Genomic DNA, 13,901 nt, shown 5'->3' with positions numbered 1-13,901 from the left:
CCGATCCAGCTTCTGCCAGCACAAGACCCCGAGGCTTCAAACAGTCAAGGTCACCGAAGAGGAAAAATGAACAACTCCTTAACGTGCTTCTTGATACTTTTCATCCGAGAGGGGCGACGAGTGGCAGTTCTGGCGCTCACAGTCAGAGGGAGTAACTGTTGTGTATGCAGCATGTGCAGGATTGATCCTCCACAAGACCCACTAGAGAAGGATCATAACCAATTGAAAATAGCTTTGAAAGGTCATGGATCCAGAAACGAAACAGATTTGATCTTCTATGAATTTTTATTGGAAGGGTATTTTCCAAAATGTCTAGTTTACCAGCGGAAAAAAAGTGTCATCAACCATCCTTTTACTAACTGTTTAAACTATTCAAATATATGCAGGCGCTCTCCTCTTCTATATGCATGGACTCATGAGCTCAATAATGCTTTATGATGAGTTGAAGTTTTTGGTGCCAGCAGTGCTCCTGTTATGGTGGGAATTACTACAGCATCGATACAGCTCAGCACATAAATGCAGTGCAACGAGCACTTAGTTCATATCAAATTACAGTGCAGTGCATCCCACATTCACACACACATTAGCATAAGTCTGTGAAGGACAACCCTGACTCACAAACTCAAAGTGTGTATGTCTGTTTGTGTTCTGAAAGAGAGCCCTTAGGACCCGGAGAGGTAACAGAGTGAATATCAAATCAGTCGCGATTATTAAAGCGCTCCTTCTCTCGTCGAGCCACAATTTTGCAGTAAGTCTCCTACATGCATGCCCTCCAACACGCACACATGCACACACACACGCGCGCACACACACACAAACACACACATACACAGTCCTCTCAGAGACTTGTGATACCACACTAAAGGCTTTGGTGCCTTGAGTAAAGCGACTGAAATCAACAAAGGATGCTATTTTTAGGACACATGAAATGTATCTGTAGCACATGCATCATGATGAAATACGTGTGTGTGTGTGTGTGTGTGTGTGCCAGTAAGCACTCACACATGCACCCACACACACAGACGCCAATACGCCGAACAGATAAAAAAGATCAGGCTGAGGTTGTGTTTGAGTAAAACAAAGCCATTCCAAAAATCCTGACATGTTTACATAAGTTACTGTGGAGGATGAAGCTGCAGTGTTTAGCATCAGAACAAGCAAAAATAAAACCCTCTGCTGATTTTGCATTTAGAAGTTATATGCAGATACGGTCTATAGCTGAGGAATTTTAATACTTTCATTAGTTGAAGGAAAACTTTCACTTTATTTAATGTTGATTCATCTTATGCAGTGAATGCAGGCAGCCTCTTCCACCTGAGAGATTCAGTTCATTTTATGCTGCTTCTCTCCGTTACTTTTTACGAATGAAAAATCGCTCTAATACTGCATCTGCTACGATTTGGTTGGTTGGACACCAGAATACGTCACTATTATTCTCTATCAGCAATAAAAACAATTTTCTGCTTCTCTGTATTTCAGATATGTTAATAAAAACAAAGGCATATTATATAAAGCAACTCCTGTCGTGATGAAGTGGAACAGCCAGGGATTACTAAATCTTCAGGAATTGGAAGCGGCTTGTAAGAAAAATGTCACCTTGAGTGTATTAAATAAGTGTAAAATACAGTACAGCTTAAATTTGACACTTATATTCGATCAAGTCTAATGCTGATATACCCCTTTACTGCACGGACTGCAGGTGCTGACATTTAGCAAAGAAAAACAACAGTCATGTTTGTGTCCTCCATCCAGGTTGGAAATCCTTCCAAGCAAATTAAGTGCACTAACAAATAAGGGACACAATTAGTGTGTGTATTTCTGCTATCCTCTGTGTTGAAAAATGTTTGAGCTAATTTGGAGAGCTTCCAATTACATTTGCAAAGTAGAGATGACACCATTATTCTGCCAACTTTAATCCTGAAAACTGACTATAAACAACACCAGCCTCCAGTTAAAATGTCAGCATTACTCACGCAAAAAATAAATAAATAAATAAATCAGCTTCCTAGTTGGTGGCTGTTTAGTGCGACACTGCAACAGAGTGCACACAAGCGACTGCGTGTCCATCGCCTGAGCAGTTTGAAGCCTTTTCCACCCGTTCATCTTTCCATCCACAATCACTGTCAGCATGTCACGATCATGTCCTTGCCACAGTAATTTGTTAAAGTTGTCACACGGTACCATACAACACGCACCGGCCCACACAGCAGGAGGTGGAGCTGACGGAGATAACTTTTGAAATTAGGTAATGGCACAGGATCAGGACGAGGAGTCGATAAACCTGTGTGAGGCCAGCAGAAGTGCGACGAGGCTGATACGGAATCAGTGTGCCTCGAAGCAAGGGAAATCAACGCAGGGCAGAGAGCATGGAAGAAAACCAAGGGAGGAGTCGTGGCCAACAAGCAGAAAATCCTCTCATTAATAAAATGCGCTGATGAAATTAGAACGTCTAATCAGTCCCACACACACACCTACTCTCTCCCTCTCTTCTTGACTCAGGCGGGCACACTTAATTTCACATCTCATCCTCTCATTTGACAACATATGTCACAAATTTAATTCACTGGAAGTACATTGTTGTATGCATATCAACAGACAAATCATATCAAGAAATAATATTCAAGCAAGAGTCGGAGCCGTGCATTCATGCAAAGGTCACAGGGACAAAACACGTTTTGATGTGGCTCGTGATAAAATCTCCAAAACCTTTCAAAAGACTAATAGATTTCATAGATTAATCCACATTAACTCCATTAATCCATTAATCAAGATTAATCCACATGTTTTTGAAGTGTGAAATGAGAAGTTTTGTCTCACAGGGTTTCAACTACACTGTACATTCTCTTGCTCGTCCCTTTTGAAATATCTGGTAAGTTTTTATATATTTATAGAATGTAATCATGAAACAAAATTATACTAATTTGGATTGAAACTCAATTCTAAAATTATAAAACACCCACACACACGTTGTAAACTACTGTATTAAATGATACACAGAAAATGAACTCACACAATACACACATTTTGTTTTTAACCAAACCTTTGGTTTATTATAAATGCTTATTAAAATGTTTGATAATACTACAGACTTTGTACCACACAACAACAAACTCACACCTTCAATGAACAGTATAAAAATACCTTTAAAAATAGCACCTTTTCTCTGACAGGTAAACATGCAGTCATGACAAGTAGCTCAACTTCCCCGATTAAAAAGAAAAGAAAAAACATTATATACAAAATATTGCCAGATATGTTGTGCTTGATTCTTCATATAAAATACAAATGTTTATATTATATCCTTATTGTTAATCCTATGTAATTCTGCTTGCATAGCTATTTCAGTGTAAAAAATGCATTGGAAGTTATTTGGGGAAAATGTTTCTCATTTGCACAAAGACAATGACAAAAGTTACTGTTTGATCAATGTCATGGTTTGATCTTGATCATTAATTTCCAACTATATTTTGAAAAAGAAAAGTCATTTAAAGGAGTAACCAAATGTACACAAAAATGTGGAGGAGAATCATTGTTATTCACGAGGTGCACTGCAGTAAAACGGTGGTCATTACAGACGGTTGTTGAAGGCTGAAGCCATACGCATATTTCATATAAAATTTTAAATTCATAATTTAAAAACTTTTACATCCATGTTTTGTGTTTATTTATACTGATATACTACAATATTTATTGATTAATTTACTTGTGGTGTATTGCACGTCTGTGAAGTAGTTTTAAAGTTTAAAGTTTCCCCCCCAAAAACTTCGCATCCAAGTCATAATTGTACAAAAGGATAAGAATAAACATAACAAAACTTTGTTAAGTTATTATGAACAATTTTGCCCTCACGTACAAATAGGAAGCACAACGTTTTTTTATTTCTTGGATTTTTGACACTGAACTCGTTACTCTGTTATTTATTCCTCTTCAGTCTTAGTGAATCATGGGTCTTCTCAACATCTCACTCCATACAGTAGAGGGCAGCAGCATTGCTAATTTGGGTTTCTGTAATAAGAACTTATTTAAGGGTGCAGGTTATTTGCCCCCTGTCCCACCTCCAACCTGGAGGACCACGGGGGTCACACTGCTGCATTGAGTGTAATAACAGGCTTCCTGGAAACATGTCTGAAGTAATATTTTACAACAGCAAAATGCACCAGGTCTTAATGACCATCAAAATACTGAAACACATTTAGCTTCAGCAAGTTGGTACTTCTTTATGAACTGTTTAATTACACCATGAGGTGAATTATATATTAGTCTTCTTACCAGTGTCCCACAGTAACTGAATTGAACATACAAACTACTCAACTACGTACTCAAGTAAATATGGTTTTCAGTGTGCAAATGCTAAACAGTCGTTATTTGCAAGGCAAAACAAAGAAATCAAGGAGGTATTCTTATATCCCCCCCTTTTTTTGGTGTAACATTTGTTTGGTTTGAAGAAGCAATAAATAAACAAAAACACATAAAAGCACTGACATTTGACAAAATATTGCTCCATGAAGCTATATAGATGTTAACATTCTTGTGGGAGGGGAAGAATTGGCCACTATCATCGCGCTGTCTTCAGAGGATGAGAACCTGCACAAGAGATCATTGGCGAGTTTGAATGAGTTTAATACCTTTGTGTGACTTCCGTGTGTGTGTGTGTTCATATTGTTTTCCTTTTTACCTTCGGCCTCTTGTAGGCAGGCCTCCTCACACTCCTCCAGGTGAAGGAAGCGGTTGTCGTTTCCTTCACAGCCGCTGTAGATGAAGGGCCTGCAGACCTGAAGTTGGCTGTTAAAGTACCAGCGCAGAGTGTATCGCACACAGCTCCCCTCGTCCATGGGCAGCAGGCAGAGGTCTTCTTGAGCTGCAGCAACCAGACACATGTGAGAAGTGTGCATGCATGTGCACGAGAAACAAACAAAAAAAAAGGCAGGCAGGACTGATACAAAGGAGCAAGTGCAGAGCAACAATAAGATGAATCACAGCCCCAAAACGAGCACTCACAATCACTGACAACATCCATTTATTTCTATACTGGTACAATAACATGCAAAGTAATGCGTCAGAAAGCACTTTAAGGACATTCTTAGTTTTTATCCTGTCTTATTTTGATAGATGCATGCGTCCTTATTCATAAATATAGTATAGTAAAGATAACTTCAACCTAATTTGCATAGTAATGAAGACAAACACAAGTCAGCAGCAACAGTGCAGCCTGAGACATACAAGGAGCACCAGACACCAGACGGGCAAGAATAACCCTGAAATAATCCCCGGACAGGATGATAGCAGCTGGTTTACCTTCCCCTTTGACTGTCCTCTTGGACCTGACTGATTTGGGCTTGACTGCTTTCAGAGGTGTAACTTTCACTGTTTTCTGACCAGCAGCTGCTTTCTTACTGTCAGCACTCGCTGATTTACTTGTTCCGACACTGACTGTTTTTTCAGATTCCTTTTTGACAACCTCACCTGAGGATGCACACACACAAGAGACACAAAACATTTACACACAAACAGACACAGACAATGAGACATATCACAAACAGCAGAGACTAGTTAAAAAACAGAAAAGAGAAGGACATTAACATGATGATCGTGAATATCTCAAGATGGCCAGAGGCACAAGAGGTCACCAACTCAGCACTTGTAGCAAACTGCTTCAGAAAAAAACTCTGGATCGTCTCACAGACATGAAATGAGCACAAGATCAAATGCAGACACAAATGGGACAAATCTGATGAAGCATATTGTGTTCATCACACAGCAATGTCTGTGGGATCTATTAAAACCAGGGCTGGTATCACATCCTACAGCTTTTCAGAAAATCATTGACAAAAATAATGTTTTGTTCCATTTTGGTCGGTTTACTTGGAATGACATGTTCAAGGTCTATTTGAAATGTTTTGACACACAAGGTAAAAAGCAAAAACTGCTCTGATTTCATTTTATCTGCTGTTCATCATGCATCTCAAGTGCCATAATCAACATTCTCTATATGCTTTCCACTGGGACTTTAATTCCAGGGAGATGTTAGGAAAGAGGAAAACCAGAAAAAAACCAGGTACCTGGAGTGAACAGGGTGATGATAATACGGACGCGGCATTGAGGTTTCCAGTTACTGAATTGTCATAAAAGGGCTATTAAGTCCCATTCTGCTATCTTGGAACATCTCAAAAGATTAAAGTAGGGCTTGGCAATAATAGTGAGCACCTTGAGATAAATCCCAGATGAAGAATTCTGCAAACAATGTCAAAATAACAAGAGAAGCATATTTATGCTTGCAACCCCGGCCTGCTTGCATACTCTGAGCTCTGTGCAGTTGTGTGGGCTACGAGTCGTAGACCCCTATTATCACCAGCAATGTCCTTGAGGTTGGGTCAGTTTGCACAGAGCTTCCCTCCTCTTGACATAGTGCAGCTTAAGTCATGCATAAAACTGCAAATGCACATTGTGCATGTGGTCTAAAATAGACATATGACCTCTCTCCTAGTATTGACATCATACTTCCTCTTGGGGGCAAGTGGTAAAATCATGTGTGTGAGAGGTCAAGAAGGCTATTTGACTTTCAGATCTCATTTGCAGGTGTCACTTCAAACCTTGGCAAGATATCTGTAGTATCATGTGGAATGTTAATATAAGCCTGTGTTGTCTGTGTGCTTTTACAATTCCGCTCTCCGTTGTCAGCTTGTTTGCATTAGGTATAAGTTCACCTAACTGTCCAGCTGAAATTTGGATAATGTATAATGCCTGGATGAGAGGGCTAATGTGGGGTCACCTCAGCCACAGTTTCATGTTGCATGCTGGCCATCCATGACTGCATGACTGGGGACAGCAATTTGTTAAACTCTATTGTTGAGCCATAAAGCTCTCTGCAGGTCCTCAATACAAATTGGAGATGGTATTCACCATTTTATTGTCTCCATGGTTTCCTTAAAAAAACAAAAAAAAAGAAGCTCAATCATGATCATTAAAAAATAAATAATAATAACTAAAACAAACTAAAACCCTCTACGTAGTCAACTGGGTCATCCGTGGTGACTCTGATCAAAATTAAGCAATGAAACTCTGACAAAGTTGAGTCACTTGAGAAGAAGAACAGAGGATATTATCATGAGAAAGCTGCGTTTTTTCAGCATTTCCACCCACAGGTGTGACCCATAGCTGATCCAAAGCTTTGTACCAGAGTGGGAGGCAACATGCGCAGTAATCATGTGCAGTGAACACTATATTGGCAGGAATATAACCCATGACTAGAGCTACTGTCCTGAGGATATGGCTGGAATGAAGACTGATCATGAGACACAAAACCCCTTTAAAGACAAATCTAAAGTCAGTGATCTGGGAAGGAACAGAGCTCAGTAACAAATACTTAGATTAATTTGCAGTTGAATACTTGGCTCAAGACCTAGCGAAATGGAACAAGAAGGAATATCAAATTTAAATGTGATTTATATAGCGGGCCTCATATATTCCAACACAGACCACATCTACCAACACGACAAGAGGGAACCTGACATTATTTGTGTTGCACTGAGTGAATTGATGGTTGGAATCCCGGTTCTTTTCTCATGTTTTTGCCCCCTGTAAGCTTCTCGATGTTTTCACTGTCGGCATATTTGTTCATAAAAAACAACTATATGACATTAAGACCTAGTACGCCACATTTATTTTGAGCCGAGGATAAGGGCTAAGTTTCAAGCAGAGAAAATAAACAGGTTTTTTGCTTCTCAAAATGTACGATACCCAGCTGTGCTGCTCCGCTGCTTCACTACATGATAACATCAGACACAGTATGAAACACACACACAGTACCATCACTCTGGTTGGCAGATGGAGTGAAGAAGAGCAGCTCCTCCAAGGGATCATCATAGGCCTCGATCGAGTAGATGTGCTCATAGTCTGGGTCATTGGTGTTCACCACCACCCGCAGCTCACGTCCTGCAAGAGAAGCCGCACCACACAAGACACACTGGCATTCTTCACTTTAATCTGATGACAACTGACCTTCATATTGAACGAGAGTTCTCGACTCTCTTCAATAGAAAAAGCCTACAAAATCATGTACACATTTTGTATTTTGAACAGCTCTTTCAGATAAAGAGTTTACCCCATTTCTGTTTTGTATTATCATGGTTGATATCATTGATATCATGGGACAAAAAAAGCATATTTATAAGTGGGAACAAATGGAGTTCTCTGTTTTCTTGATGAGAAAACCACCCAATGCTCAGAGGTCTCCAAATGCCACACCACTATTTAAACCGGACTGTTAGGGACAGACACAAAGACAGACGACCAGACTGACATCAAAAAGCAGCGCGATGGAAGGACACACTCACCCTTTTGACCCTTCAGTACCAGTTGTGTCTCTGGTGCAGGCCGAGCCCTTACCGCCGCCTGGGGCCGAGGGTTTGAGCCTGAACCTGAGGGAGCCAGATGGGGCGGGGAGCAAACACAGACACCGAGAGAGCAAAGGAAGGATTCAGAGAGCGGGAGGGACCAGGTGTGTTACACGGGAGGGAGGAAAGGGTGGGGGGTGGGGGGAGTGGGGAGGGGAGGGGGGGGGGGGGGGGGGGGGGGGGGGTAAGCGAAATGATAAAAAAAAATAAAGAAAGAAAGAAAGGAAAAAAAGGCCAGAACACTTTAGTAGTAAAACTTGTGGACACATGAGTTTGCAACAACCCCTGAAGCACCACAAACATCAAACACACCACTCCAACACAGACACCTGCTGAAAGGATCCACCACGTTTCTGTTAGACTGCTCAACACGAGAATCCTCAAGAAACTTGCTGTGATCCTTTAATGACTTCAGTCACTGCTGTTGAGACACGTGTAAATGTAACAGTGTGGGTTGGCTACGATCAAGTAATGGAAATAAGTAAACAGGTCTTCTGAGTCAGCCACGTACCAAGTGCTACCTATCGATAAGGCAAAACTGAATGGAAAATGCTTCGAGAAGATCTGAGTACTGACGGAAGCTGTAGTATAGAGGCCGGGCAAAGCATCATCAGGGTTGAAAGCCAGTGTGTGGGGATGTGTATGGGTTTCATACTTGAGGATGCCATCCTTTGCACACAATTTGCAACTGTATATTAAACTGAGAATATGATTTAGAATAGTTCGTGTCGGCAATCTTGGTACTTTAAAGGTACCAAGATCGTTGATCTGGACTAAAAGACTCTCAATTTAAAGCCGAGAGTCAACGTCACATTTTCTACTCACCTTAGTCCACTTGGAACCTCGGTTGAGCAGGAAACACGAAATGGGAAAGAGTCACTAGTGAGTAGAGTCAAGTCGAGTAAGGCTGAGTAGGAACTCGTGGAAAAGCGCCAACAGACACACAGAAATAAAGTTTAAATAGTGGACAAGCGTCATAAGAGAGGGGATCTGATTCTAAGGGCGTTGTCAGTTCTGGTAGACAAAGCAAGCCACCCGGTGAAAACAAAACCTCGAGATGCGCTCTGTAGGGGTGAACAGGCGGGTGTATATTGAAGTTGGAGTGATTTAAATCGGTATATTTCTCTGAAACCTGCAGCAGTGGAAACGAATCATGATGCCAGACGAGTATTTTGAAAAGCTTGATGCAAGCGCAAGATGTAAGTACAAGCTTGGGTTGCCAACTGTGTGTGGGTGTGTGTGTGTGTGTGTGTGTGTGTGTGTGTGTGTGTGTGTGTGTGTGTGTGTGTGTGTGTGTGTGTGTGTGTGTGTACACGATGATGTCCTGTAGTTTTTGAATGATAAAAACCTAAAATATAAGCCCATGATTTTTTCCATGAAACTCGAACAATGTATCGCAAACAAGGAGCCATTCATGACATTACATTATATTACAGGTGGCCTCAGAGCCCGAAGGGCAAGAGCCTATTTTATTTGTAATGTCTATTATTAGAGCCCGTAAGCGAAGGTCTCCAATGGAGGTCTTGGCCGAAGAGCGAGACCCTATTGTATTTTTTAATGTTTATTATTATCGTTTGTTTCTTCTCCTGAAACTGCATATGACCCAAATTTGACCCCCAAATATGCTCCAGAAGTGAAACAAATTTGGCACATTCATCTGGACTGGCAAAAAATGTAAGAAAATGCACAAATCAAACCGCAAAGTGGTAAAATGTGCTCTCTCGAACAACCCAGAAACAGTCAAATGGCACCACGGCCCGTGGGAATGTCATAGAGAGATGAAACCCAAACTCACTTGTTCCTCGCAACAAGATCTAAAAATCCCAGACACCCCTGATCTAAATCCAACAGGCAGTTGGAAATTTGCCATTCAAAAATACGATTTTTGCTGCAAAACTTAAATTGGCTCTCGTGCAAACCCTATATCCTCGGAGGGCAAACATGGCTTCAAAACACTATTAAACAACAGAGGACACATTTCTGCTCAAAACCTATGTATAACTTTGTGGTTACTGGAGCTGTTTGGTTTTGATTGCCAAATCCCACTGCCTGCCTCCTGTCATTGTAATGCATTGGAAAACAAAACAAAAAATAAAAATTAAATACACCTGATCGAACACCTAGAACAAGTCACGATTGTGACTCAACATGACCATCTGATTACTGTTACTCGTAGCGCCAAAGTTCAGATCAGCCTCAAAGTTGACATATTGCATCAGAGTCCGGCCCTCATCACAGCCTTATAACAATTACAGCCATCAGCCATGGCACTACCAGCTGGAAACAGGAAGCGGGGTGTACGTCCTCAGATCTGCCTGAAACACGTTGCGTGAGACTCCACATCCAATCACAGCTATAAGACAGTGAACTGTGATGCTGGGAACAGGGCCATGATTGAGCTGACCGCAACGGGCCAGGGTGTAAGGTCCTGACCAAGGCTGCTTGCAGCTTTAATCTTTTTTTTTCCCATTGCTGTAGCAGAACAAGCGGCAGTTGAGCATCTCACTCACCTCCACACGCTGAGGATCAGGCAGATGGTCAGAAAGAGGGGGGAAAAGAGAGAATAATAAAGGTCAGTGTGAAAGAGTCACAGCCTGTGAATCCATGTGAATCTCTGTAACTTCTCATCAATTATTCTGCCTTGAGAGTTCAACTGAGGCTATGGCTGATGTGATCACCATCTGAAGTTCAAGATGAGGACAGCACCGTTGTAAATTAGCAATGCAAGCGGCATGAAAACACTCACCACAGTGCTGATTCATCTCTGTGCGGACGTACTCTCTGATCTCATACTCCTGAATTCAAAATAAAAGGAGAAACGCACTTAGAAACTGGGCCTCAGCATCAACTGTGTAAATCTGTCTGTGCTGTTGGTGTGACTTCCGATTATGTCCCGAGGTAAAGATCAAGCACTGACCGTCATGCCTGGCTCTCCCCTGTCTCCTTTGGCTCCATCTGGGCCCAGCTCTCCCTGTAACACGGACAGGTATTAGGGCAGGCACAATCCACAAAGAGGTTTGAATCTCATGAATATATTAGACTGAGACCAGGTGCAGCACATGAAAAAAATTCCACAGCCAAAATGGAAGGTTATATCAGGAATTGTCCCACATCCCATTTTGTACAGACATTTCAATGGCATTACACAGACAGCAAGTCACATTTCACATGATCGTTTACAGACTCAGTGAGTGTCGTCATGACAAAAAGCATACAGGTTTAGTGAAACGTATGCCTGTTATTTTATATAACCAGTTTTGGATGTGGAATGAAGCAAGACATTTTCTCAAAGGAGCTTTTCTAAAAATTTTAAAAAAATACTTTGAAATTCCACAATGGTATTTAATTATGTTTTATTAGGAATAGCAGTATTTACTCAGGAACTAGTTTCCCATTTAAGACCAATGCCAAGGTATCAATCAATCAAGAGGGAAAAAAAAGAAACAATCGTGGCGCAAACCTGATCTCCTCGTTCCCCTGGGATCCCCGGGATACCGCGGGGACCAACCACGGCGGGACCGATTGGACCCCTCTCTCCCTGTCACACAGGCCAAACAAACAATACAGCTCAGAACAAATCGATAAGGAACAGAAAACCTTGGAATTGGGGCTACCTAAGTGATGTGCTTGGTTGTGTGTTGTGTTGGGTTTGGTTGGCTTGTGGTTGTGGCAGTGAACTGGAATCTGTTTTTTTTTGGGGGGGGGGGGGGGGGTTTCTTTGAACGCAAATCATTTCCTAAATATCTGTAGTTTGTAACTATCACAAACCGGCAGTATTCCTGTTCAAAGACAACTTTCTCTTCAATTGCAATTGCTTTGCAATTACGCTCTAAATGTAGACATTGCCACTTCCTTATTTTCTAACATTTATGGGGATTACTGGAGTCTCACATCTGCAATGCGATTACCAGAATTTCTATGTGATCTCTAAGCAGAAAATTATGACAAGACAAAATATTTCAATCCATGGGGTGACAGATGGCAATTATAAAGTCTTCTTCATGACATAATTCATGTAATTTCTTGCGCTGATAATAGACTTGCTGCAGATCACAGAAATAGCTGCACATGCAAACATAACAAGCTTTGGTGCTTCTGTTCTTTTTCTAGTGCTGTGCTATGGAAAAGTGAGTCCAGAGGAGACTGGCGTTCCATCACAATGCTGCAAAGTTGTAAATACGTCGGTCCTACCTTCATCTCTATGAAACAACAATTTTTGGAGTTACTAAACCTTTCTTCCAGTTGTTTCAATGTGTTTACTGGAAGAAAATTAACAAATAGTACAGCTTTGTAGATGCATGTTGATCATTTATTTCAGGAGTGATTATATAACATGCACTCAGATATGCACATAGACTAATATACATAAGGTATTTGAAGAGCAACAGCTTTCACCCCAAGCTGGATGAAGTGACGACCAGGATGTGTGTGTTGGTAAATAATGCTGCAGTCAGGAGAATCTCTCAGTCACTCAGTCTAATCTTTCAGAGAGACTTGATGCACGTCTGCTCCTCTGTCACCTGCTGTCTTTTTACCTGTCGGTGAAGCAGACGAGCCAGACAAACGTGGGGCTCATCAAGCTGTCAATCATCATAGAGCAATGCACAACTCACTTGTTGAAAATAGGAGTCAGGTGAAGAAGGCGAACAAAAGAAGATCCACAGCAATAACCCAAAACTGAACAATACGCATTACATCATACTTTCATGTCAAAACTTCCATCTGTGTTGCCACTACTCTACTGCCGACTGCTATTGTGTGCACACTGCGTGTGGCATCGCAGATCATTTTGTCTATTCTGGCTTTTGGTCTACGCTGTTTTTCTCCGCCAGCTCAGCATCAAATCTGTGCACAGGCATAACTAATCCAGCATGCATGTCCTGTTGTGACAAGGGAACCTTAATAATAATAATAGTGTCATTGTCACCTGAAAAATCTTCAGTTTGAGCGCTATCTGCCCCTAAAGATGCAATAAATGGCCAAAGTCTGGGATTAGAAATCATCAAATCAAAGTAAAAACAGCCACCTTTTGTCCCTGGAGCCCCTCAGGTCCTTTAGCACCAGCTGGTCCTTGTGCGCCAGTCAAGCCAGAAGCCCCGTCTGCTCCTCTGGGACCTGGGGGGCCAGCTACACCAGATGGACCCTGCATGAGATAAAGAGTTCATTAACTGTGTCTTCAGGTTTCCGATAGTTGGGAGTGATTTTTGAGTGATGCAGAAAACAGCATACTGTCTGATTAAAATAGGCTACTTTTAGATTTGCAGCGACAAAAGCAGAAAATAAGAAACTGACCCTTTCGCCTTTTTCTCCCTGGGCTCCTTTAGGTCCACCGAGTCCATCAAAACCACGATCACCCTAAACTCGCAAAGAAAATCCATATTTGGCAAATTTTTGCAAAATAATAAGAAAAACAAGTTGTTGTTGATGTGACAAACCTTTGGACCAACAAGTCCCTCTTTTCCAGTGCTTCCAGGAGCTCCAGGAGGTCCGAGATCTCCCTGCAGAACA

The 13,901-nt window shown here is 41.4% G+C and overlaps 1 protein-coding gene across 1 annotated transcript in view; it reads right to left on the bottom strand.

The window, feature by feature from the left end:
• Window positions 1-3,032: 3,032 nt before the first annotated feature.
• col7a1 (collagen, type VII, alpha 1) overlaps window positions 3,033-13,901 on the bottom strand; it is a 66,940-nt gene continuing 56,071 nt past the window's right edge. Inside the window, exons 108-118 of the mRNA XM_080495431.1 lie at window positions 13,829-13,891; window positions 13,686-13,748; window positions 13,420-13,536; window positions 11,854-11,931; window positions 11,311-11,364; window positions 11,140-11,188; window positions 8,334-8,417; window positions 7,807-7,932; window positions 5,296-5,463; window positions 4,676-4,858; window positions 3,033-4,584 (exon numbers count right to left, since the gene is read on the bottom strand). Of these exons, the coding sequence (XP_080351557.1) occupies window positions 4,556-4,584; window positions 4,676-4,858; window positions 5,296-5,463; window positions 7,807-7,932; window positions 8,334-8,417; window positions 11,140-11,188; window positions 11,311-11,364; window positions 11,854-11,931; window positions 13,420-13,536; window positions 13,686-13,748; window positions 13,829-13,891 (1,014 nt within the window). The 3' untranslated portion in view covers window positions 3,033-4,555. The remainder of the gene's footprint in view (window positions 4,585-4,675; window positions 4,859-5,295; window positions 5,464-7,806; window positions 7,933-8,333; window positions 8,418-11,139; window positions 11,189-11,310; window positions 11,365-11,853; window positions 11,932-13,419; window positions 13,537-13,685; window positions 13,749-13,828; window positions 13,892-13,901) is intronic.

This window comes from Blennius ocellaris (assembly GCF_963422515.1).
Source record: "Blennius ocellaris genome assembly, chromosome: 4".
NCBI classification, from domain to species: Eukaryota; Metazoa; Chordata; class Actinopteri; order Blenniiformes; family Blenniidae; genus Blennius; species Blennius ocellaris.
The sequence above is the reverse complement of the archived record's forward strand: the minus strand, read 5'-3'. Positions and strand labels throughout refer to the sequence as shown.